Raw genomic sequence first — 27347 nt, 5'->3', positions numbered from 1 at the left:
ATCCATCTGACATATTACTTTGAAATGAGCATTTCTTTCTGGCTACTTTGTATAGGTTTCTATGCAAGTACTGGTACTTCTGATTGGACTGAGGCTGGAATTTAGCGAGTTTGAAGTAAAAATATTTTTAATGGACGTATGCTATGTGTCAGGAGCATTCACTCAGTATCATTATCTCATTTTTGACCGAGATGGCTTTTAGCTGAATTTGCATCTGAACTCATCATATATTTAAGTAATCATAAAAATCTAGGTATCATTTTACAGCCAAAAATGTTAATATTCATTATCTGAATTTTGCAATCAGATATTGTCTTACTATAAAAACTGTACTTTGAATCCTGTTAGTTGTTGCATTTTGCACTTTTTTTTAATCAAATGCTATGATAAATCCTTGACAAAGCATATATAATTGTAAAAAAAATTCATGTAAAAGTTTCATGTTTGACCACTAATAAAAGTGATACTAAATGTGAATATATACAGTGCCCTCCACTAATATTGGCACCCTTGGTAAATATGAGCAAAGGTGGCTGTAAGAATAAATCTGCATTATTTATCCTTTTAATCTTTCACTCAAAAAATTCACAATATTCTAACCTATCATTTAAGTAAAACCATGGAAAGCAGGGGAAAAATCTCTTTATGAAATAAATGTTTTTCTGTAGTTCATGTTGACCACAATTATTGGCACCCAATTATTGCAATGTCCTTTATTCAAGATAACAGTTCTGTGTTTTCTTCTTTAATGCCTGAAGAGTTTGGAGAACACCTGACATAAGATCAGAGACCATTCCTTCATACAGAAACTCTTCAGATCCTTCAGTTTCCCAGCTCCATGCTGGTGTTTCTTCTCTTCAGTTCACCTCACGCATTTTCTATAGGGTTCAGGTCAGGCAACTGGGACGCCAGTGGCAGAAGCTTCATTTTATGCTCAGTGACACATTTTGTGTTGATTTTGATGTTTGATTTGGATCATTGTCCTGATGGAGGATCCAACCAGCTCATTATAAAACTTCTAACAGATGCAGTCAGGTTTACATTTTTTATCCGTTGGTGTTTGCTAGAATCCACGATGCCATGTATCTGAACAAGATGTCCAGGACCTCTGGCAGGAAAATAAGCCCACAACATTAAAGATCCAGCAGTATATTTAACCGTGGGCATGGGGTACTTTTTGTACCAAACCTATCTTGAGTGTTTGCTGCCAGAAAGCTCTTTTTTTTTAGTTTCATCTGACCACAGAAGCCATTCCCATTTGAAATTCAAGTTGTGTCTGACAACTGAATATGCTGGAGTTTGTTTTTGGATGAGCATTGAGGATTTTTCTTAAAACCCTCCAGAACAACATGTGGTGACGTAGGGGCTGTTAGAATTTGTTTTTTTTTTTTTTCGTCTTTTGGCCCCAAGACTCAACTAATCTCTGCAATTCTCCTACTGTGATTCTTGGAGAGTCTTTGGACACATAAACTCTTCTCCTCTCCATGCATTAGGACGATATAGACACACATCCTTTTCCAGGGAGATTTGTAACATCTTTAGTTGATTGGAATTCTTAATTATTGTCCTAATGATGGAAATTATGATTTTCAATGCTTTAGCTCTTTTTTTACAGCGGCTTTCTATTTTGTGAAGCTCAACAATCTTGTTCTGCACATCAGAACTATACTATTTGGTTTTATTCCTTGTGATGGATGATTAAGGAAATTGGCCTTTGTGCTCCTCATATTTATAATCCTGTGAAACAGGAAGTTATTGCTGGACAATATCATACTCCTAGTCATTCTAGTGTGCTAAATAAATGCAAATATGAATGGGAATATACTTCAGAGATATTTTACTCAATATAATTTCTAAGGGTGCCAATAATTGTGCCCAACATGCATATGAGAAAAACATTTATTTTATAACGTAAGTTTCCCCCCACTTGTAATTGTTTTACTTCAATGAAAGGTTAGCATTTCATGAATTTTTTGAATGTAAGATCATAAAGATAAACAAAGCAGATTTATTTTCATAGCCGTCTTTGCTCATATTTTCCAAGGGTGTCAATATTATTGGAGGGGACTGTAAATGTAAATACATTAATTCATTCGTGAGCAGAGAATGCACTGGGTCATTCCACCGAATGGGTGCCATTTGCTTCCAATATATATATGAAGATGTTCAGATGCAAAACCAGCTAAAAGCCATCTCGGTCAAAAATGAGATGATACTGAGTGAATGCTCCTGACACATATTATACATCCATCAAATACTTTTACTCCAAACTCACTAAATTCCAGCCTCAGTCCAATCAGAAGTACCAGTACTTACATAGAAACCTACACAGGAAGAAAGAAATGCTATATATATATATATATATATATATATATATATTTTAATTTCACGTATATAATACACTTATTTAACTCAGGTGACGTTATTTAAATTTTTCACAATTTTTAAATGAAAGATGGATTCCTTTATATATATATATATATATATATATATATATATATATATTAGTCCTGTTTTTAGTATTGTTTAAAAAAAATTGTATTTTTCTACACTAAGGGTAGAGGACGGGTTATGAAAAAAGATATAAGTAACACATTTAAAATATTAAATTACAATTAATATTAAAAAATAATAAACTATTAACAAAAAAATCCCTTTTCAGTTAAATATTGATTTCTTACAGGTTACACTCGAATGCCATTCAATGTATGCATGTAATACATAATTGCCACAGGACAGAAATTTCAAAATAATTTTCTACCATACTTGCTTCCTGCTTCCTGATTTTGAAATTCCTGTAATATAAAACAGCAATGGAGGAACAACCACACGTTTTCTCTACGCTGCTATAATGGATTGCGGGTGGCACCTGGTGGTCACCTGGTAGTATAGCACAACTTTAGAGTATAATCTACTATGTGAAATATTGACAGTTTTTTTAAATAAATAAATAAATAAATAAATAAACTTAAACCTAAGTACTTTCAACTTTCACATTCGATAATCTGCAATCTGCCAAAAAAGCATTCATGAATGACACTTACGTCCAAAAATGGGCACGACAGCTAACAAAGTCTAACCAGAAATAAATATATAGGCTAAATTTTGTATTTATTCTAACGCTTAACCAGGGGCGTCGCTAGGGCTAATCATTAGGGGCTCGAGCCCCGAAAGTTTTTACTCCAGCCCCGAATGTGTGACCCTATGATTTGCACGGAAATTGACAAAGTTTGAATGATTTAATCAAAAGTTGGTCATTAAACTTAAATCAAGTCGCGATATGGACTAGTACCTGTAAATATTATGCCGCAAAAGACTATTAAAATATGAATCCTGCATGTTCTGCGTGTCTTTTTATGAATGAACGGCGCGCATGCGCGGTTTCGTTTTCTGTACATGTAATACTGACACGCGCAGTGATTTCAGCGTCTGCCGTTTCACTAAATGAGGGCATAAATACGTTAACAACATCTCCAGAACTGCTCTGAGAGTCACTTCATGAGCATTTCACTGTTTCATTTGAGTAAAACAAGCGTCAAATATATACACAGAAATTTAAAGGTATTCACGGCAACCCCTCAAAATAAAAGTTCGGTTTAACTTTATTAATCTTTCAGTATAATGTACGTGCCTACTACTACTACTACTATTAATTAATAAAAATGTTTACTTTTTTTTCACACAATATTTCTTTCATGTTTTTACATTTTAATAGTAAATCCCCTTCATTTGCCAAAAATAAAATATAATTTTCATTAAAAGATCAATTAAGTCAATATTTTATACCTTCATCTGATAACCAGAAAAATGCACAACACAGAATTCCATGAAGCTATTGTAAAAAATAAATAATATTTGTTTTTATGCATTCAAATAAACAGACATGCTAAAACATATTTGGTAACAATAAAACGTAAAGTGAGAAAAAAATTAAACATTTCATAGGGTCCTAAACATGCAATTTTCTTAACTTTTGATAAATTGACAGTAAATTGTATAAGATTCATGGTTTTAATTAATTACACATGATTAAATACATTTTGATTAATAAAGTTAAATGTAACCATTAAAAAGAAGACCAGAAAAATGAAAACAGAAAACAGAATTTGAAAAAAAATAAAAAATAATAAAAAAATAAAAAAATAAAATGGAATTGGGGGGGGGATAGGGCCCTATTTTTGCATGCAACTATATATTTGTTACAGTTATAAATACATTTTCAAATGTATTATTTTATTTGTCTAACATATTTTTGTAATGCTATAATTTTGTTATAATACTTTGATATATTTGCTATTTGCAGTGATTACTATTTACTATTGTTAATAGTCTGACAAGGTCTTTAACACCCAGTTTAATGCCCCCGGACCCACCTAGAAGGATCCAGGTTCAACCACCTGTGTCTAACAAAATCTTATGTGAGCGTGATATGAGGTTCACCCACGACCACTAGCCCCTGATGTTTTGGCACCAGCCCCGGATGTTTTAAAATCCTATAAACGCCCCTGCGCTTAACATCTTTACATTGGACCAAGGAAGCCTTGTTTCACATCTAAGTATGTGTACCATAAACAGTATGTGCACTGTGAGTGTGAAAATTGTTCTCATTTGTGCATTGTTACGGGAGCGCCTATACAGTTGAAGACACGCTCTGTTACAGGGGTTCCGGGAAAACAGCCGGAAAAAAAAAGAGTTTGGCAGCACGTAATGCATGGACTGCGAAAGGTTAAAGATTAAAATATGCTGTTCCATAGACAAATTTCAACTTGGCTTATAATGAAAACATTACACTATAGCGACAAAGGAAATTTTTCTCTAGTACGCGACAGAAATGGTAGCGATTATCAGGCAAATTGTTTAGCACCATTGCAAAGTTATAACAAAATTAGTCACACAAGCTAGATACGCAAAATGAGATCATTTAGTTGCAGTCTGGAACCCATGCTACCCCTCCTGAAAAACAATGGACACCATCACAATATTTGTAATGGTTTTACTGGTAATAATTGAAATTGTAATTGTAGTCTTTTTTAATGGAAACTGTAAGGGACCCAGTTGGTCTGTAATGGTAATTTGGTAATCACCTTCTATTGGTGGCTTGTTAAAAATGAATCCCAATGCAATATGTCCCAAAAACACACTACAGGAAACCATTTTAATGGTATTCATGGTTAAAAGTTGATGGTTTGTAATGTTTGTAGTTGTAGTTGTTTGTAGATATATTATTTGAGCTAGAAGTATTTTCTTTAAATGTACATTGTGTCCCTGATTAACAGCAGTCGGTGACATACCTGGTTTGTTGAAGCATTGCTGTAGCACTCCTCTGTTCAGTATCCTTTCTACAACTTTGATTTTTGTGACCACTGTGAGTGGAATATGAGTTTAGAAGTGGGGGAACCAGATCCTGTTTTAAATTTCAGTTGGCAGCCACACCGGTCTGTCAACATAGGCTTGTTTGCAGTTTATGTTCACAAATGCAGTAAAAGTAGTTTTGTAGCGCTGTTGAAGGTTTATTATGGGTAAATTAACTGCTGGCTGCAAATCAGAGAAAAGGGATAGGCTTTTGTTTAACTTTTTACATCATACACTATAACAGCACCAACTGACAGCTGAAAAATTTTTTTTTTCTAAAACTTGACTCATTTAATTGTATTCTTTTTGAACATAAATTAGATACTTATCTTTCTCTCTTATGAGATCATTGTTGCTTTCAAAAGTTGATAAAAACAAGATTAGTTACTGCAGTTTCAGTTGTAGTGTGTGATTAAACCTTCAGCCTGATAACAATCTGTGGAAATAAGTCAGAGACCATTGAAGACTGAAGATTATCAGATTTATCTGTTCTGTGTTATACGCTGAAGCCATAACCCTACCAGCCAGTTTTTCAAAAATGTTCCAGTGGAGCTTGTTGTCTAATTTTCTGTTCATGAGGATTTAGTTTTGTTAGTTACTCTGCTTATAATAAATAACATTTATAATAACATTTATAGCAAGCAGTAAACGTTTATGGTAGCTAAGATCATATACTATTTCATAAGAATGTAACATTTCCTGTTGATGAACACTTCCTTTTTTTTAAAAAAAAATTAAATGATTTTACCCATAATCTCTCTTCCAAATCTGGATATTATATCTATTGGAAGCTCCAGGTGGACCTTGTGGGAGTTATTTTCTATAATTAGTTAAAAATCACTTTTTTTTTCAGTTTATTACTTTTTTTTTTTTTTTTCATTTTGTAGTTGCTTTAATGAATTATTATTTTTAAAGCGCCTGTTTCAAAACTGTTCTGGTCTGCGGTCCCCACAAGGTTAAAAAATGATTAAAAACAGTAAATGATGTTTATCTGAAAATTTAACAGTGCAGACATTTTTGTCTGTAAGGGGTAGGTTTAGGGTTAGGGTTGGGTTAGGGGATAGACAATATTGTTTAGTCAGTACAAAAAGACTGTTGCAGAAAGAAGATGTTTGTCAGCCATGGTGAGCTTCTCCACAGAGTTGGAAAATGTTCTCAATCAACAAATTTAGTAAGTAAATATTTGTATTTATTTGTTTAATATATGTAACTTGGATTTAGGTTAGCACAACTTTCTTGTCATGTTGGTCTCATTAATTTTATGTTGTTTCAACTTGCATTTAGGTTAGCACAACTTTCTCATCTTGCTGGGCTAACTAAAAACCTAGAAGTTGATTCAGCTTCACCTTTCTTATACCAACTATTAATTATTAAACTTAACAATATAAAAATCAAACCATAATAAGTTCTAAGATCTAGTTCTAAGTTCTAAGTGATTAGATCTAGAACAAAATTTTATATAGGAATAAAACTTTTTAGATATTGCTCTTTTGACAACTTAAATTTAACAGCTGTTTAGACTTCAACAAAGAATCAATAGCAACAGCCAAGTCCCTCTAGAGTAGCAAAAAATAAGTATATTTTGAACATTTCACATTTAACAAAGTCAAAGCCTTTTGAAAAATCCATTTGTGGTGGTCAGTTTTGATATTGTAGGGCCGCCACAAATAAATCAATGCATGTGAAACACTGCATTGCATCCCACAACAACCTGAGTCTACTCATCACCTTAACTTTAAATGCGTTGTGTTGTTTGTAGTCAACACCACTAGTCAGACTGATAAACAGACAGAAACCGGAAGTTAACTTTGGGCCAGGCATCTGCGTCCAATGAAATCATCTATAGATGACTTCTGAGGAGGACCGAAAACTTGAAGAGGATAATAATTTGGTTTCCTCAAAGTTTAATAAAAATCCATTTTCAAAAACTGAAGTGATTTCATTGCTTTATTTTTTAGTTAGAATGGGTATAACATTTTAACAAACTATAATCAAAATATACTGATTAATCTGTAAAATAATCAACAATCAATTGATTAATCATTCTAATAATCTCTGATTAATCGATTATCAAATTGATTACCTGATCCAGCCCTACCTAGGACCTATCACACCTGAAAGTACAGCATTAGTATTTCTACTACTTACTGTAATTTCAGACATACAGACATGTAATTTATGAGAGACTAGAGAAGATAATTGAGTGAATCTCATCCCACATGAATGACAGTGATATGGCTTCTCTCCAGTGTGGATCCTCTCATGTATTTGTAGATGTGTTGAACGTTTGAATCTCTTGTCACAGTGTGAACACTTGTAAGGTGTTTCTGTAGTGTGAACTGTCTGGTGCACTTTCATCGCACCATATGTAAAAAAAGTCTTCCCACACTCACAGCAAGCATGATCCTTCACACCGCTGTGTCTTTTCTGGTGATATTTTAATTGTTCCCTGAATTTTCTTTTACTGACTTGGTCAGAGTTATGTTGTCTTGCTCTAGAATGAGTACACAAATGTACTTTAAGAAAACTTGAATTCTTGAAACTCTTCCCGCATTGTTTACATGTGCATGGCTCTTCCCACAGTGTTCACATGTGTGCAGCCTCTCTCCATTGTGGATATTCATGTGTTGATTAAGCTTTTCTTTTAGTCTGAAGCTCTTCCCACATTGATCACATGTATATGGCTTCTCTTCAGTGTGGATGCTCTCATGCATTTGTAGACGTGTTGACCGTTTGAATCTCTTGTCACAGTGTGAACACTTGTAAGGTGTTTCTGTACTGTGAACTGTCTGGTGCACTTTCAGGGCACTATATGTAAAAAGTCTTCCCACACTCAGAGCAAGCATGATCTTTCACACCGCTGTGTTTTTTCAGGTGTATCATTAATGAAGACATTTTACTAAAACTCTGTCCACATAAATAACATACATGAGGCTTCTCCTTTTTAGGAACTTTAAGGTGGTCCTTTAGAAATGTTCCACTACTTTGGTCACAGTTATCTAGTCTTTCTCTAGAATGAATAAGCAGATGTCTTTTAAAACTACCGGATTGGCTGAAACTCTTCCCACAATAATTACACATGTGTGGCTTCTCTCCAGTGTGGGTTGTTAGATGTTCATCAAGGTATCTTTTCCATGTGAAACTCTTCCCACACTGATCACATGTGTAGGGCTTCACTCCAGTGTGGATTTTCATGTGATCATCGAGGGGATCCTTAAGTCTGAAAATCTTCCCACACTGATCACATGTGTACGGCTTCTCTCCAGTGTGGATCCTCATGTGTATATTAAGGGCTCCTTTTTGTGAGAAACTCTTCCCACACTTCCCTTCTCTCCAGTGTGGGTTTTGAGGTATTCATTAAGGGTGAACGTGATTTTGCCAAGTACACCATGTTCCTGGATCAACATCCTTGTTGGTCCTGGAACAACATTTCAATCAGCCAATCAGAATTGAGGCATAACTTTTCAGGAAATATCAGTTTTAGACTTAGAATAACAGTTTGATGCTTCTACACCTTTCTTAATTAGCTATCATATCCTTCTGATTTTAAGGAATAAACAAAACATGTTGATCCAGGAACATGTCTTACTTGGCAAAATCACGGCGACCGTTCATTAAGGTATCCTTTTTGTGTGAAACTCAAGACTCAAAGCTGTACTATTGGGCTAGCGGTATCTACTTTTCCTTTCTAGTTTTCTTTTTCTTCTTATTCCACGACGGATCGTAGACTTATAATTACATTACCGCCACCTATCTCTCAAATGGACCATTGACATTATCTACAATCCTGATTTGCCTAACAACCCACATTCAATCACCCTTGAGTCTTGTACCCGTTTAGAGTCTTCAAAGAGCTTCATTCAGCTCTGCATGTTCAGCTCATCTGTCCACCTTCAGCCCTCTTGGCAGGAATTAGATTACATAAAAATCATACTTGTATTCTCTTGTGCAAACAGTACTTACCAAATATTGTAACATTAATGGTATTATATTTCTAAAAGGCCAGTCAGCCTTAACCATACATGTATATCATTACTTTAGACTGAAAGAAGATGGTGTGATGCTGTATATATATAGGTGAGGTTAATTCTGCAAAAAAATTCTGAGCTCAAACCGGGCTCCAACCTGCAAGTCATCTTACTTACACTGCATGCAGTTGCTTAGTGAGAAACATCAACTAAACAACTATACAACACATATTTGGTGCCCAAAATGAAATTAAGTGTAAGTGCGCATGTTGCACATGTTCCTGCCCCCATGGTCATGGCACGAAAATGCTATTAATGCTATTAATAGTACTATTAAAAATCTTTACATTAACTGGCTTTCTATTAGGCCTAATGCATTGCAATGAATCACAACTGTCTGTGGTCTCCCAGTGGTGTTAAGAAATTAATTTACACACAAACACACACACAAAATAACATGTATGCCTTCATCTCTGAAAACATTTTTGTCTTACATTTTAATGATAGTTTGTAGATGAATATTTTAGCCTCCTATGTGTTATGAAATGCCCTTTTATTTTTGCGTTTCAGTTCTAAGCAACGTGGTGTATTGATGACTTCTGAGGAGGACAGAAAACCTGAAGAGGATCATAATTCAGTTTACTCAAGTACATTAAAAAGACAATTTTCAAAAACTGAAGTGATTTCTTTGTTTTATTTATTAGTAAGAACGGGAATAACTCAACATTTTAACAAGCTTCACAAGCTGATAATCAATAAAGATACTGATTAATCTCTGAAATAATGAAACAAAAAGTTGATTAATCATTCTGATTAATTATCAAAATAATTATTTGATGCAGCCCTACCTAGCACCTGGACATACAGGAACAGAACTTCAATAACTAACTATAAATTCAGACATGCAGACATGTAATTTATGAGAGATTAAAGAAGATATTTGATAGAATGTCTTCCCACATGAATGGCAGTGATACGTCTTCTCTCCAGTGTGGATCCTCTCATGCATCTGTAGATGTGTTGACCATTTGAATCTCTTTTCACAGTGTGAGCACTTGTAAGGTGTTTCTGTAGTGTGAACTGTCTGGTGCTGTTTCACTCCAGTGTGGGTTTTCTTGTGTTTGTAAAAAGTTACTCTTCGTATGAAACTCATCCCACACTGGTCACACATGTACGGCTTCTCTCCAGTGTGCATTTTCATGTGATCATGAAGGCTTTCTTTTCGTTTGAAATTCTTCCCACATTGATCACAGGAATATGGCTTCTCTCTACTGTGGGTTTTCATGTGTTCATTAAGGTTTGCCCTTGCTGTGAAACTCTTCCCACATTGATCACATGTGTGTGGCTTCTTCCCAGTGTGTCTTTTCAAGTGTTTGATAAGATTTCCTTTATTTGCGAAACTTCTGCCACACTGATCACATGAGTACGGCTTCTCTCCAGTGTGGATATTCATGTGGTCTTTAAGGTTTCCTTTATCTAAAAAACCCTTCCCACATTGATCACATGTGTGTAGCTTCTCTCCAGTGTGGATTTTCATGTGTTTGTTAAGGTTTCCTTTTTGTCTGAAATTCTTCCCACAGTGAACACATGTGTGTGGCTTCTCTTCATTGTGGATATGCATGTGTTGATTAAGCATTTCTTTTAGTCTGAAACACTTCCCACATTGATCACATGTGTATGGCTTCTCTCCAGTGTGGATCCTCTCATGTATTCTCAGATATTCTGACCGTTTGAATCTCTTTTCACAGTGTGAGCACTTGTAAGGTGTTTCTGTAGTATGAACTGTCTGGTGCTGTTTCACTCCAGTGTGGGTTTTCTTGTGTTTGTAAAAAGTTACTCTTCGTATGAAACTCCTCCCACACTGATCACATGTGTACGGCTTCTCTCCAGTGTGGATATTCACGTGATCATGAAGGCTTTCTTTTCGTTTGAAATTCTTCCCACACTGATCACATGTATGCGGCTTTTCTTTACTGTGGGTTTTCTTGTGTTCATAAAGGGTTCCTCTTAGTGTGAAACTCGTCCCACACTGATCACATGTGTACGGCTTCTCTCCAGTGTGGATCCTCATGTGTTCATAAAGGGTTGCCCTTTCTGTGAAACTCTTCCCACATTGATCACATGTGTGTGGCTTCTTCCCAGTGTGTCTTTTCAAGTGTTTGATAAGATTTCCTTTATTTGCGAAACTTCTGTCACACTGATCACATGAGTACGGCTTCTCTCCAGTGTGAACATTCATGTGGTCTTTAAGGTTTCCTTTATCTAAAAAACCCTTCCCACACTGATCACATTTGTATGGCTTCTCTCCAGTGTGGATTTTCATGTGATCATGAAGGCTGTCTTTTCGTTTGAAAGTCTTCCCACACTGATCGCATGTGTGCGGCTTCTCTCTACTGTGGGTTATCTTGTGTGCAAAAAGGGTTCCTCTTAGTGTGAAACTCCTCCCACACTGATCACATGTGTACGGCTTCTCTCCAGTGTGGATCCTCATGTGTTCATAAAGGGTTGCCCTTGCTGCGAAACTCTTCCCACATTGATCACATGTGTGTGGCTTCTTCCCAGTGTGTCTTTTCACGTGTCTGATAAGATGTCCTTTATTTGCGAAACTTCTGCCACACTGATCACATGAGTACGGCTTCTCTCCAGTGTGGATATTCATGTGGTCTTTAAGGTTTCCTTTATCTAAAAAACCCTTCCCACACTGATCACATGTGTGTAGCTTCTCTCCAGTGTGGAATTTCATATGTTGGTTAAGGTGTCTTTTTTGTCTGAAACTCCTCCCACATTGATCACATGTGTGTTGCTTCTCTCCATTGTGGATATTCATGTGTTGATTAAGCTTTTCTTTTAGTCTGAAGCTCTTCCCGCATTGATCACATGTATATGGCTTCTCTCCAGTGTGGATCCTCTCATGTATTCTTAGATATTTTGGCCGTTTGAATCTCTTGTCACAGTGTGAACATTTGTAAGGTGTTTCTGTAGTGTGAACTGTCTGGTGCTCTTTCATCGCATCATATGTAACAAAAGTCTTCCCACACTCAGAGCAGGCATGATCCTTCACACCGCTGTGTCTTTTCTGGTGTATCTTTAATGCAGCCATCCGGTTAAAACTTTTTCCACATAAATCACATACGAAAGGCTTGTCCTTCGTATGAACTTTCAGGCGGTCCTTCAGAAAATGTGGCCCAAAAAATCTTTTATTGCTTTGATGACAGTTTTCTAGCTTCTTTCCAGTGTGGGTTTTTAGGTGTGCCTCAAGGTGTCCTTTTTGAGTGAAACTCTTCCCACACTGATCACATGTGTACAGCGTCCCTTCAAGATGACATTTTATGTGAATATCAACATTTTGCTGGCATGAGAGACCCTTTTCACACTCAGGCCATAGTTTCTCTCTTCTTATCAATAAGGATGTTTCTTCTGTTTTTACATGATGGCTCTCCCCGTCTTTAATCAGTTCTTCAATCTCCTTGTTCTCTTCTTTCAAGTCTAAAAGTAAAGTAAAAATGTTTAGTAAAAAAAAAAGAGAAAATCTTTAAAACAAAAATGTGAAAGGAAAAAACCTGAGTGAAACTTGAGAAAACAGTAGTAAGTATAAACATTTTGATGCATTTATTTGAACTGGGTGCATTTATTATCCAAGTACTATTTTTAAAACATTACAGGCACAGGTTTTCTAGTGAGAAGTCTTACTAATTAAGATGCTTCTTATTAAAGTTTTACAGTACATTTTACAGAGTTTTTAAAAATTGCAAAAATGTGAACCAGATTTATACAAATATAACACTGAAACTGTTCAGGTAATGTTCATTTATATAAAATGTATATTTTATAATATTTATTGGTCATTTTGAGCAGCTCAGAAGGAGGGCCTCATACAGCCTTAAGTACCATAAACAAACTCAAGGATGGAACAGACTGTATATTGGTAAGCCACCCTCTTGAACGTGAATCTCATGAATGATCTGTGATGAGGAGCTATTTGAATATGAAATTATGCATCTTTCAGATCCACCAGTAAAACCAATCCCCTTGGAGAATTAGCCTATAGTATATTGCTGAACATCGATGTACAATTAGGCATTGTGACTCTAGAAGTCCAGTAGCACAACATTTTTTCATGTTTAAACACTCGATTTCAACTCTACAATACATTGTCATTGAAGCAGTTACATTACCTTGAAGAGGGGGTTGATGTCAATAATCTACTTTTTAAAACGTGAAGCATATTGGATTTATTCTTTAAACACATTGTCTCCTAATGGTCTTAACGAAGAATCAGATATTCACCCTTTCCTCTAATTATGATGATGTATATGCTAAGTTTGACCATTTGTTATATTTTTCAAAACTTTTTTTCAGTCAGGTGTTTACTGAAATGTATTTGAAATTTGTAATTTATTGCTGTTCTTCTTTTATGTGATTTGCCTTTTTGTCATAGGATTTATGGTTTGCCCTGGTAAATTTATTTGTTTATTTATTTATTTATTCTTTGTCATGTAGGAAATCATGTAATTTGGGTTTGTTTTGTGTATATAAGGGCTGTTGTTCAAACAGCGAAAAAATAATACAGAAGGCGGGTTAAGAACATTATCACTAACCTATTTTAAGGCAAGTTTAAGCACAAGTTTAAGCACAAAAAACTATTGTTTCAGTGATGACTCATTTAAATGCCTCTGATTGGTTACTGCTTGCATAAATTCAACAGAATCTTGTGTGATTGTTATAAGGCACAATGCTTTACTTTCATTTCAAATTAGCAGCAATCCCACGTCAAGCAGTTGTTTGTTTTTAGTTTGAGTTTTCCCTCTTTTCCTCACTTTCCTTTGGTTTTAAATAGCTTTTAAAAGCATATGCATTTTACTTTTCTTTCAAATTAGTGGCAATTCCATGTCAAGCAGTTGTTTGTTTTTAGTTAGAGTTATTCCTCTTTTCATCATATTCCTTCGCTTTTAAATAGCTTGTAAATGTGTCGTGCGTATTTTACTTTCACTTTCAAATTAGCTGCAATTTGATGTCAACAGTTACGCCTCTGATTGGTTACTGCTTGCATAAATTCAACAGAATCTTGTCTGATTGGTTATAATGCACAATGCTTTACTTTCATTTCAAATTAGCTGCAATTCGATGTCAACAGTTTTTTGTTTTTAGTTTGTTTGAATTTTCCTTCTTTTCCACACTTTCCTTTGCTTTTAAATAGCTTGTAAAAGCATTGTGCGCATGTTGCTTTCTCTTCAAATTAGCTGCAGTTCGAAATCAACAGTTGTTTGTTTTTAGTTTGTTTGAGTTTTTCCTTTTTTTTCCCTCTTTTCCTCATATTTCTTCACTTTTAAATAGTTTATAATAGTTTTAGCAACATTACGTAACAAGCTACGTTACGTAACAAGCTTTTATTAACAGAACTAATAAAAACACACCATGTTATATACCTAAAATAAAATAACTTGCACAAAGTTTAAATATCTATACCAAACTGAAAATCAGTAAACACCATGGAACCAAATAAATATGAAACGCAAAGCGTTTATTAGCAAAATGAATAAGAATATATATTTTATATATTTTTGACAGCATTAGTTGACTTATGCACTGTTAATACCTTTAATCACAAGTGCTAGTATGCCACAATCCATCATATTGAAAAGCTATATTCAATAACTGAAAAGCTGAGCCTCAACTCAATATAATCATCAAAACAATAAACCGCTGTAATTTGTAACTTCACATCTTTTCTGCACTGCAGCTTTAACTGTTATTTCACAGCTTTTATGATTTTTTTCTAACTGCAACCACAAATCTGATGGACAGCTTGAAGTTTTATAAAGTAAGTGAAGAAATAAGAATATACACCAACCTATCTGTTGTTCAGTATCTTCCTGTTTTATTCTGCAGAGCTCTGGATCAGTCATGTTTTCAGCTTTCTTTCATAAACTGTTGTGTGAGGAGCTGAACTGTTGGTAAATTCCTCTGGGGTTGGAGGAGGAGATCTGCCAAAATCAAAAATAAATCAGTTATTAAATTGATGCTTTCATTAATTCACACAATTGAATCATGTTGTTTATGTTTATCCATCTATTGAAATGTCAAGTTATTTAATTGTTTTAAAATTATTTTACATATTCTTATTATTTTTTCTTTCTGTACTTTCTAATATTTGACAGATAAGTATATAACCACAAAATGCAAGTTATATGCTAAAGAAAACACCTGTCAGAGTCATTAACCAGCACACACATCTGTCAAAGTACAACAGAGCAAGATGTGTTTTTTGTTTCAAGTGCTTGTAAATATAAAGCATTCTCATGTTTCTGACAACTTCAGCAAGATCAGCTACCGATCGCTATCGGCCGATAATTGCTTCTAATGAACTGTCAATTTGCCAATCTCAAAAATCAATCTCATGTAGAAGATGCACGCCTGCTGTGAGGGGTATGGCATGACATGCAGCAGTGCCGTCTCAATCTGTTTTTTTTTTTTACAAATTTGATTACCTCGCTTACTTTAGCTGACTGTTTGCACATCTTCAGTGAGCTTGAGTTGAGTAGCTGTATCTCTTCAGGGAAAACTGATCAAGGAAAACATAGATTTAGAGCACCTTCTAGTGGCCATTATTAAAATCTCACTGCAAATATACATGACGTGTATGTAAATAGGCACTGGTTATGCGCTCTCAATAAAACATAATTACCATAACTGCGATCGCTAGCGAGTTTACAACTTAATCTCAATGTTAAGCATATTTAAGCAAGAACAACTCACTTTTACAGGATGCACGCACACTTATTACACCTGGATTGGATCGGCTCGTATCTCTCCTCTCAAACTATGCTGCGCACTCTTAAAATGGTGACAAGTCTTAAAGGGCAACAAATCTTAAAGGGGCTGCGCACGCAAACCGTTTGTACAGCCGCCCCCAAATTATGTTCAATTTGACACTTGAGAAGGTTGCGTGTGTGTTACTGATCCTGCATTGGGTGTATTTGGCTCCTCTGTATCGTCTTCAGGGATAGGGGGTAGGGCCACAAGTCGAGCTACAGGTCTAGTATAAACCTTCCCTTGAACTTGGACATCCACTGATCTCACTTGTGAGTCTCGACTGGGGTGCACCTGGACTACCGTTCCAATAGGCCAATGTGCTCTGGGCTGTTGGGGATCCATTATCATGACCACCGTGCCTGTGGTTATATTAGGTAACGTATGGTGCCATTTCTGTCTTGGTTGCAGGTTTGGAAGGTAATGGCGGATAAAGGAGGACCAGAAGTGGTCAGCTATCACTTGAGAGTGTCTCCAACGGCGACGACTTAAGCCCTCTTCTTCAGGGTAGACGACTGGAGGGAGGGAGTTATCTAGCCGCCCCGTGAGAAGAAGGTTGGGTGTTACTGGATCAGGATCAGCCACATTAGAAGACACATACCCAAGGGGTTTGGAATTAAGGATGTTCTCCACTTCAATTAGAACAGTCCTGAGTACCTCTTCCGGTACTGTTTGGGCCCCAATAGTCGCAGATAGTGCCGTTTTAATGGATCTTATCTCCCGCTCCCACACTCCCCCAAAGTGTGGTGCTGCAGGAGGGTTAAAATGGAATGCTATCTTCCGTGATGCAAGTTTTTGCTGGAGATTGCAAAAACTTGCATTTTACTTTTCTTTCAAATTAGTGGCAATTCCATGTCAAGCAGTTGTTTGTTTTTAGTTAGAGTTATTCCTCTTTTCATCATATTCCTTCGCTTTTAAATAGCTTGTAAATGTGTCGTGCGTATTTTACTTTCACTTTCAAATTAGCTGCAATTTGATGTCAACAGTTACGCCTCTGATTGGTTACTGCTTGCATAAATTCAGCAGAATCTTGTCTGATTGGTTATAATGCACAATGCTTTACTTTCATTTCAAATTAGCTGCAATTCGATGTCAGCAGTTTTTGGTTTTTAGTTCGTTTGAATTTTCCTTCTTTTCCACATTTTCCTTTGCTTTTAAATAGCTTGTAAAAGCATTGTGCGCATGTTGCTTTCTCTTCAAATTCGCTGCAGTTCGAAATCAACAGTTGTTTGTTTTTAGTTTGTTTGAGTTTTTCCTCTTTTTTCCCTCTTTTCCTCATATTTCTTCACTTTTAAATAATTTATAATAGTTTTAGCAACATTATGTAACAAGCTATGTTACGTAACAAGCTTTTATTACCAGAACTAATAAAAACACACCATGTTATATGCCTAAAATAAAATAACTTGCACAAAGCTTAAATATCTATACCAAACTGAAAATCAGTAAACACCATGGAAACAAATAAATATGAAACGCAAAGCGTTTATAAGCAAAATGAATAACAATATATATTTTATATATTTTTGACAGCATTAGTTGACTTATGCACTGTTAATACCTTTAATCACAAGTGCTAGTATGCCACAATCCATCATATTGAAAAGCTATATTCAATAACTGAAAAGCTGAGCCTCAACTCAATATAATCATCAAAACAATAAACCGCTGTAATTTGTAACTTCACATCTTTTCTGCACTGCAGCTTTAACTGTTATTTCACAGCTTTTATTATTTTTTTCTAACTGCAACCACAAATCTGATGGACAGCTTGAAGTTTTATAAAGTAAGTGAAGAAATAAGAATATACACCAACCTATCTGTTGTTCAGTATCTTCCTGTTTTATTCTGCAGAGCTCTGGATCAGTCATGTTTTCAGCTTTCTTTCATAAACTGTTGTGTGAGGAGCTGAACTGTTGGTAAATTCCTCTGGGGTTGGAGGAGGAGATCTGCCAAAATCAAAAATAAATCAGTTATTAAATTGATGCTTTCATTAATTCACACAATTGAATCATGTTGTTTATGTTTATGTTTGAAATGTCAAGTTATTTAATTGTTTTAAAATTAATTTTCATATTCTTATTATTTTTTCTTTCTGTACTTTCTAATATTTGACAGATAAGTATATAAACACAAAATGCAAGTTATATGCTAAAGAAAACACCTGTCAGAGTCATTAACCAGCACACACATCTGTCAAAGTACAGCAGAGCAAGATGTGTTTTTTTGTTTCAAGTGCTTGTAAATATAAAGCATTCTCATGTTTCTGATAACTTCAGCAAGATCAGCTACCGATCGCTATCGGCCGATAATTGCTTCTAATGAACTGTCAATTTGCCAATCTCAAAAACCAGTCTCAGTCGTGTAATAATAACTTGGGAGATTGGTTTGTGATTTCAGTATAATATAGCTAACTTTACGCCAATGTATAATAATCAACCTCTCGGAGTGACGCGGGAGCGACCCGCCGGTGTTACGATATATTCGGTTCCTGAAATATTTGGTTCCAATGGGTGGCAAGAGTGAATATTCATGAGTTTCCCCTTTTGTGGGCGTATCTTTGAGACAACGCGAAAACGAATGGAACTGAAAAAATTAACTCTACTCTAATCGCTGCTTGTTTAATGGATTATTTGGAAAAGCTAACAACGTTTCAGTGTTAAGCATTAACTGCAACAGTGTCCAAACAATGCATTTGTGTGCTATGATAAATCGTCTATAAGCTGTGCTGCTTGATTGAATACAGGCACACAGCAAAACAAAAATAAACTAATAACCTTTGCTAACATATACATGAAACAAACCATTACAAATGTATTTGTGACCAAATAAACTGTATAAAAGCTAGCTTGGTATGAGTATTGTTATGAGGTTGCTGCGTGCTGGATGGAACGAGACGAGAGACGAGATAACAAGCAACAATATATTTAATATAAACTTCTGGTAGCATAAGCTGGAACAGGCAGGAACACAGAGCGATAATCCACACACGTAGAACAAACAAACGTTAAAGACCGACAAGGGGCTAATGACAAAGACAGACTTATAAAGGGTAACTAATAATGACAGACAGGTGAACCAAATAATGCTAACAAGGACAAAACCAAATCAGACAGATCAACGGGGGGAGACAATGGGAGAAACCAATAAAACAAACAGACAGAACTGTAACATTACGCCCCCCTCCGAATAGGCGCGTCCTCGCGCCGTAGAAAACAAAACAAAACAAAACAGACTAGGAGGCGAAAAAACAGAAAAACCAGAGTCCATGGGGGAGGAGGCTTCGGCGGAGGACGGAACCCCGGAAGGGGGACAAAAACCAGAGTCAACAGAGTCCAAGGGGGCGACGAAGGTGGGAGGAGCCAGGGAGGAAACAGGAGGGACCCGGAGCAGGAGAAGCAGAGGGAGACCCAGACCGCAGCCATGATGACCCACGGTGGAGCCGATGGAGGGAGGAGCCATGGTGGAGGAAGGGCTGACGACTCCAGGGGGCCGACCGACAGAGGCGGAGCAGCTGGCGGAGGAGCCCGAGGCGGAGACGGAGAGCCGAAGATCCAGGGCGACACCGAGGTTCCGGAGGGCCAAGGCGGAACCAGAGGCTCTGGCAACCGAGGCGTAGGCGGAGATCCAGAGGTCCGCGGCGGAGCCGGAGCGACAGAGGATGAAGGCTGTGCCAGAGGGAGGGAGGAGGTCCACAGAGCCGGTGGGACGGAGTGACGAGGCGCAGCCGTAGGAACAGAGTCCTGAGGTGATGAAGGGCCGACGACCGACCAGGGCGGAGCCGGAAAGACGAGGGAGCCCGGTGGAGCTGGTGGACCGATGGGCGACGATGGAGACGAGGGCGCTGAGAGCCGTGGTGGAGCCGCAGGGTCGGAGGGCCGAGGCGGAGTTCTGGACTCTGAGGCTGGAGGCGGAGATGAGGGATCCTCCAGCCCTGACGCCGATGGAAGCTGGCAGACCCGCGGCGAGCCCACTGCACAGATAGTGGGCTGAGGGTGAGCAGAGGGGCTGTCAGGGGACAGCGGTGACCAGACAGACAGAAGAGGGGGGGTGGGTGGGAATTCCATACCGACAGGTAGATCATGACAGGTAGGTATATCCGTAGAAAAGTCTATTAAATCTCCAGAGTTAGTTTCCAGAACTTCAGTAAAGAAGTCAATCAAGTCCCCAGAGTTCAGTTCAAGCTCACCCCCAGCGGTGGTGCAGTGGGCAGGGCTCTCCATAGCCCTCTCTTGCTCCACGCAGCACTCCACCTTTACGGTAGTTTTAGCCGGCTCTCGCACCTGGTCGGACGTGTTGGGGGCTCTGGCTCTGTGGCGATCCTTTGCTCTGTCGCTCGTGGCTCTGGCTCGTCATCCGCGGTGGGCTCGGGCTCATACTCCGCGTGTCGGGGTGATGGTTGGCTGGGCTCTGGGTCTTGAGTGGGGCTGACGTCCTTCTCGACGATGCCGACAGTCCATGACGATCTACAGGACGCCAGCACCCACTCGATGTAATCGGCGATGCTCTCTCGAGGACCCTCCCCGGACAGCTGCGCCTTGATGGTGGGGTTCAATCCCACCCGATAGAACGTGCACAAGCAGCTGTCCGGGTAGTGTGTGTGTGGCACGAGGTGCATAAAGTCTCTGGTGTGGTCCTCGAGAGAGCGATTCCCCTGCTCCAGGATGATGATCTGAACGGCAGGATCCATGAAGAAAAATCAAAAACAAAACACTGAGAAAAAGGACGAAAAAATAAACGTAGGGGAATCACGCCGGGTAAACTGTTTTGGTCGGTCTTTCTGTTATGAGGTTGCTGCGTGCTGGATGGAACGAGACGAGAGACGAGATAACAAGCAACAATATATTTAATATAAACTTCTGGTAGCATAAGCTGGAACAGGCAGGAACACAGAGCGATAATCCACACACGTAGAACAAACAAACGTTAAAGACCGACAAGGGGCTAATGACAAAGACAGACTTATAAAGGGTAACTAATAATGACAGACAGGTGAACCAAATAATGCTAACAAGGACAAAACCAAATCAGACAGATCAACGGGGGGAGACAATGGGAGAAACCAATAAAACAAACAGACAGAACTGTAACAAGTATCCGGTGTCATTCTTTCTTTTTTTTTTTTTTTTTTTTTTTTTTTTTGTTTATTAGCCAGTATTTTCTTCTTTTTTCATATTAAACTGGATATCATGTTGAACTATATTCAAATTCAGACACATATTTTCTCTTATTATTATTAATTTTACTTTTTTGAAAAAAAAAAAAAATATATATATATATATATCCCCCATTCACCTGTTTGAGAATTACCAATCTCCAAGTCCACCCAAAAATGACAACTCTGTCATCATTTAGTCACCCAATTGAAACCAGTATGAAAAAAAAAAAATTTCAAAGTATCTTCTACAGAAGAATGAAACAACAGTTTTAAGGTTTTTTATTTATTTTTATTTTTGAATGAACTGTCCTTTTAAAATGGACCCACAAAAGCATGTCATGTTATTCTTTATTGTATTTAATTAACAGCCAAATATATAACATTGCTTAAGAGTTTAGGGAATCAGAAAAAAGAACTACGTACTAAATATAATAAATAACATAGGCATAAGCATACATTGTGTCCATTCTTTTTTGCACTGAAAAAACCTTTTTCATGTCATGTTTAAGAATGGTCTGTGAAAACATCCAAAAATGTATAACTCATAGTGTTGTTAATCATGTTTAACATTTAAAAATCACATTTTTTTGTAAGCATGCATACAATGGAACCCAAATGCCTTTGTCAGCCAAACTCTGTTCTCCTGTCTCCTCCTGAGATTAATATCTTTAATTAAAGTTAATATTTCAGTTATTTACAAACAACGTACTTTTATGTTGACATTTCTCTGATGTCATACAGGTTAACAGACACTATCTTTTTAGTGTTTTAATTTGAAAATTGTATTATAATTATTAGTTACATTCATTAACTGTCACTCTGACAAATACATTAGGTAATTGTAAACAAAATCAATTGTTATGAATATAACTCAAATTGAAAAGACAAGGGACATTTTATGTATGTAGAATAAAGCAATGCAAAATTAATTGACTGTCTGGTGTCAGGCCTTGCCACTCAATGAAAACAGCCTCTATGCATGTCCACTTCAATGTCTAGTTCACACAATTACCAGATACCAGTGACTTCAGCTTTCACATCCAATCTGAAACAGCCAGTCACTTTACATGATGATAAATATATGTGGAAACATCACAAAAACAAATCAAAGCCATTGCCATCATGACACTGGTAATGAAGACATGTATGATTTCTTATCCCAGTTTAAAAATAATATTCTTGGAGTAGCTGATGGCCAGTGTCCAAAAAGACTGTGCCATCAGAAAAATGCTTTAAGGTTTATGCACTGTCTGATCGATTACAAATTATCATGATTACAATATTAACATTTTAACTGCAAAAAAAAAAAAAAAAAAGTTACGAATGACACAACATTTTATTACACTTACATTTTTTTATTACACTTACGTTTTACATTTTATTTTAACACGGATACATTTGTAGAGGTTTATTTCATGTCTAGTCAAAATTTGAAGTGGATCAAAAACTTTCAAAGTTTTTCTTAAAAACCAAAACAATACCGTTCTTGTTATAGGACAACTTTGATGAACTTTTTTTGATCCACTTCAAATATGAAGTGTACTCTGTATAGAGTACTGCAGTAATAGTCACCAATGACAAACCAAGCAAAACAGCTTATAGATTTATCATATCACACAAACTATGCATTGTTTTGACACTGTTGCAGTTAATGCTTTAATGCTTTTCAAAATAATCCATTAAACAAACAGCGATTAGAGGAGCGTGCACTAATATTTTCAGTTCCATTAGTTTGCGTTGTCTCAACGACACGCCCACAAAAGTGCAAACTCATTAACATTCACTCTTGCGCCGCCCATTGGAACCAAATATTTCAGGAACTGAATATATTGTAACACCGGCTGATGATTCTGCTGGGTCTTAACGCCTTTAGCAAACGCTCGCAAACCAAACAATGATTGTCCGCAAAATCATTTATTTTCTTATAGTTTTTATTCGTATTGTTTGAGTGGTCATGTGGCGCATGCCTGCGTATACGGGACAAAATTCTCTCTCAAATACTGGACAATTGCGTGATAATTCGGAATGGTTGGCAACCCTACTGCTAGGCTAAATGTTTATTTCAGTTAGCAGACGCCAGAAAAGACGCACAAATAGAGCTGTAACACGTAAAACAACACATAAACGACACTGTAAAACGTTGCATTAACACGCTGTATTTTTATAATTGTCTCACCTCAGAAGACTCAAAGCGAGAAGGGTCTGGCTGCAGACTGTGGATGCGAGTGGAGCTCCATTCAAGAGTGGAAATACGTCACCTCCACTTCCGACGCATATTACGCCATATTGGTCCGGGCATGACTCGGTCGCCTTGATGATCAGGGCAAAATTTTAAGACATTGCATATTTAAAACTTATTGTTTAATCTTTCGTTTTGTATTATTTATAGTTACATATACATGTACGTAATATTTACATGTTCTGTACATTTTATCGTTAAAACGTTTACCGTGGCAAATTATATATGTACCCAGATAGCACACGTACGTCTGCAAGATGTCTGTTAAAGATCTCTTGATCTGGAAAGCATCCGCTGTGTACAAACGTCTGGCAGACATCTGTAAGATGTCAGTTTTACATACATTCTAAATCATAAACATCTTAAAGACATCTAATAGATGTCTATTTGACATCTAATAGGAAACGTCCAATAGACGTATTGCAGATGAGCAAACTACGTCTTGCAGATGTCTTACAGATGTAAATGCAGACGTCAAATAGACGTCTCTGAGATGTACGTGTGCTATCAGGGTATGTAATTATATATTTTAGAAAGTAAACAGTAGATCTATAATATCACTGAACATTAAATGAGAAGTTAATTTATTGAACATCTTAATCACAATTTGTATTTTAAACAAAATAACAACATGTACATATCACAGTAAAATAATGTTTTCCACAATGTTTTCCATCCATGTAATAGTTTTTTATTTTAAACTATAACACAACACCTTTACAAAACACATGAACTTATTTCACACACACACACACACAGCCTTTAATCCTCCCATCCTCCATCATCGGTGTAGCAATCCCAGCTACAGTAGCCTGGGTGGTCATCTGAGGAGTAAAACCCCAAAAGCACTCCCTGTTGGCCATTCCCCTGATAACCAGCCCCACAGTCTTTATACAGCTGGCAACACTGCAGGCGACTGCACCTAGAGATGGTGTAGGGCTTTCTGTATTCCTGTATGTGACTTTCTGAGTGTCTTTTCCAATTAACTACACCTGTTAAGTATCAAGACACAATTATGAGAGCATATTAAGTCACACAGTTCACACATTAAATGAACAACTGTCTTTAAATTACCTAGGCTAATTGTTATACCCACAAAAACAAGAGGGGGCTGCACATACTGAACTTACTATCAAGCCACCTGAAGTGTGCCTCCTTTTGAAAATCCTCCTGGTTGACAATTTGTTTAAATTTCGGACATGTCAGAGCCAGCCTTAAGATAGCAGTGCAGCCATCCTCTAGGACGACGGAGACCAGGATATTCTGCAGGATGGCATCTGGCAACTGTTGACATGAAACATGAATTAACATACAGTCAAGTCACTTTCATAAGCAATAATGCAATTATTAACACATGCCTGCAAAATGTCAGTGGTCACAGCACCATCCTGCGAAACCCTTGCAACCTTTGCAATTACCGGGGTTCGAGCATTTAAGGCCTTTAAGGTGCTAAGTTGTTCAAAATGAGATCTCAGTTTTTTGTAAATGACCCCATTATGGCTAACCAAATGACAAAATTCCACATTTTTTTTTTGAGAATTATTGATCTAGAGAGTCCAGAGAATTGTGCTGCAGTGGTCTAATCAAGATTGAGCAAAAAAACTAGGACTAGTTCGCAAAAGTATGTTTTTCACATAATTGTGAATAATTAATGAACGATTTGATTGACAGCAATGGTTCTTGAGGCAAAGTTGCTCAGCATGAGGAGATCTATCAAATGATGTGCATATTGTGTGGATGTGTGAAACACCACGTGATTACAGAGCCAAAAAACTCGTTCGCGCCAACTAGTGGCCGATTTGTTTAAAAATCCCCTTTAGGGCCATGAGTGGAACATGCCCAGTGAGTTTCGTTCCGATCGGCCTCCGTTAACCTTGTCTAATAGGTGCTCAAACTTCATTGGCCAATGGCGGCCATGTTTTTTGAGATACGCCAATGTCCTCATAGACCCTTATGGCACATTGCACAGAGACACTGCATACCAATTTTCAAGTCGATCTGACTTACAATTGCATAGTTATAGTTATTTTTATGTTTTTTCCACTTTATAGCGCCACCAAGTGGTAGAGCTGTGCAATTTTTTTTTATTTGACCGAGGATTGAGCTTGTACACATGTGTACCAAGTTTGGTGAAGATATCTCATTTGGTTCATGAGTTATAGCCATTTTAGTAAAAATGGGGGGCCCACCTTACGAACTTTTTTGGGGCCCTTTCGCAACGATGAGTCAAAATTTCAACTTTTTTTTCATAATTATTGATATTCACTGTCCAGAGAACATTTCAGCACTGGTTTGGTTCCGATCGCTGGAAAAACCTAAGACTAGTTTGCAAAAGTAGGTTTCGGATATAACGTCATTTTGCGGAAAAAACGTACGTCGTACAGAAAATCTGAGTGACTCCACTTTTGTGCGCCTTGACTTTGTGCTCGAACCTCTAAAAATCCTGACAATTACAATAGAGTTTCAGCACTACGTGCTCGAACCCCTAATTAGTAAGTAAAACTCTGAACTAGCTCAGGTGGAGGGCTTGAAAATGCCCTAAATTGTTTTCATTTTCATAAAGTGGTTCTGCACCACTGGAAATATCTTTTCTAATTTATGAGAAAATGAAAGTTACGAAGATGTGCTTAAAGTGACAAGGATATAGAAGATTATGTGGAATGTGAAAAACATACATCACTCACCATCCATACACAATAGATTAAAACAGAACAAAGCAAGAAAGATTCATATTCTTTAGTACTTGAGTAGATGAAGCCTTGTCGTGCGCCCGTCAGCTGCTCTTTCCTTTCTCAAACAAATGGTCTTTTCTGCATTAGCCCACACATTCAGGTAAATATACCACGTATAACTGATTGCAACAAGTTTCACAACATTTGTACCAAAGTCAATTTCCATGACAAATGAGTCAGAAAGTGAAAGCAGTTATAGAAATGCATAACCAGCTAATCCGCTTGATCTTAAGTTGTGGCATTGACAGGTCATCAGTGCTACTAAAACAAACGCCATAATAAACAATATAGCGTTTGCATTTAAAAATGCGCTCTCAGCATTGTAAATCGGTGCTCAAATGACTGAGCCTCTCCTGACTTCTCACGTAAACGACTAATAACTCATTTTATTCAGCAGAGGTCTCCCTAATACTCGCCAGCAGTCTTCAACTAGAGATATGCAATGATAGAGAAACTTTGAAGACTTCATCATTAATAATTGATTTTTCATGTTTTCCAGCACATCTGCTCATTCTTGTCATCACCAGTACCTCTTCAAACTGCTCTTCATCACTATCAGGATCATCAGGGTCCAAATGTTCACTGCTGTGTTCAGTGTTGAATGAGTCGTGTGACTCTTTCCTGGTTCAGAGAAAACAGTTTATTGTCCAGCATCAGTGTGTCTGATCTCAGCATCAGTCTCTCTCTACCTCTGGAGGTGGAGGATAAAAACACCTACAGCTGTGTGATCAACAATCCCATCAGAGACCAGACTCAACATCTGGACATCAGTCAACTTTGCCGACCATGTTCAGGTACGACAGCTGCAACATTGTCATCATTGTGCTATTCATATTGCGTCTGGATAAGGTCAGACTGAAAAATTAACCATTTTCTCTTTGTTTATCAGTAACACTCCGAAGGTCATAATATTAATCACTTTTGTGCTGCTGTCTCTGCTCATTTCTGCATGTGTGCTTTACTGTTGCTGTAGAAAATGCAAACAAGAAAAACCAAAGGGCAAGTGTTATTACAACTGACATGACTTCTTTTTGTGTTTGTGTGTGTGTGTGCAATACTAAGAGTCAATTTGATTCGATTTTTAAAAA

The 27347-nt window shown here is 37.1% G+C and overlaps 1 protein-coding gene across 6 annotated transcripts; it reads right to left on the bottom strand.

Annotated features, from left to right (window-relative positions):
• Positions 1 to 10007: 10007 nt before the first annotated feature.
• Positions 10008 to 23582, bottom strand: LOC127153575 (gastrula zinc finger protein XlCGF58.1-like). 6 transcript variants are annotated; one of them, XM_051094752.1, is made up of 4 exons: positions 16077 to 16171; positions 15172 to 15304; positions 11623 to 12806; positions 10008 to 11286 (listed from the first exon to the last, which is right to left on the bottom strand). In XM_051094752.1, the coding sequence occupies exons 2-4, from the start codon at positions 15224 to 15226 to the stop codon at positions 10198 to 10200; spliced, it is 2328 nt and encodes a 775-aa protein (XP_050950709.1). In that variant the 5' UTR covers positions 15227 to 15304; positions 16077 to 16171; the 3' UTR covers positions 10008 to 10197. The 6 variants fall into 6 exon arrangements, with proteins under 6 accessions (XP_050950709.1, XP_050950708.1, XP_050950705.1 ...); XM_051094751.1 differs by having other exon boundaries at positions 10008 to 12075; positions 12160 to 12806; XM_051094748.1 differs by lacking the exons at positions 15172 to 15304; positions 16077 to 16171 and adding exons at positions 17947 to 18079; positions 23465 to 23582 and having other exon boundaries at positions 10008 to 12806.
• Between the last annotated feature and the right edge of the window lie 3765 nt (positions 23583 to 27347).

Source organism: Labeo rohita, chromosome 22, assembly GCF_022985175.1.
Source record: "Labeo rohita strain BAU-BD-2019 chromosome 22, IGBB_LRoh.1.0, whole genome shotgun sequence".
Taxonomy (NCBI): domain Eukaryota; kingdom Metazoa; phylum Chordata; class Actinopteri; order Cypriniformes; family Cyprinidae; genus Labeo; species Labeo rohita.
This window is presented reverse-complemented; position numbering and strand designations above follow the sequence as displayed.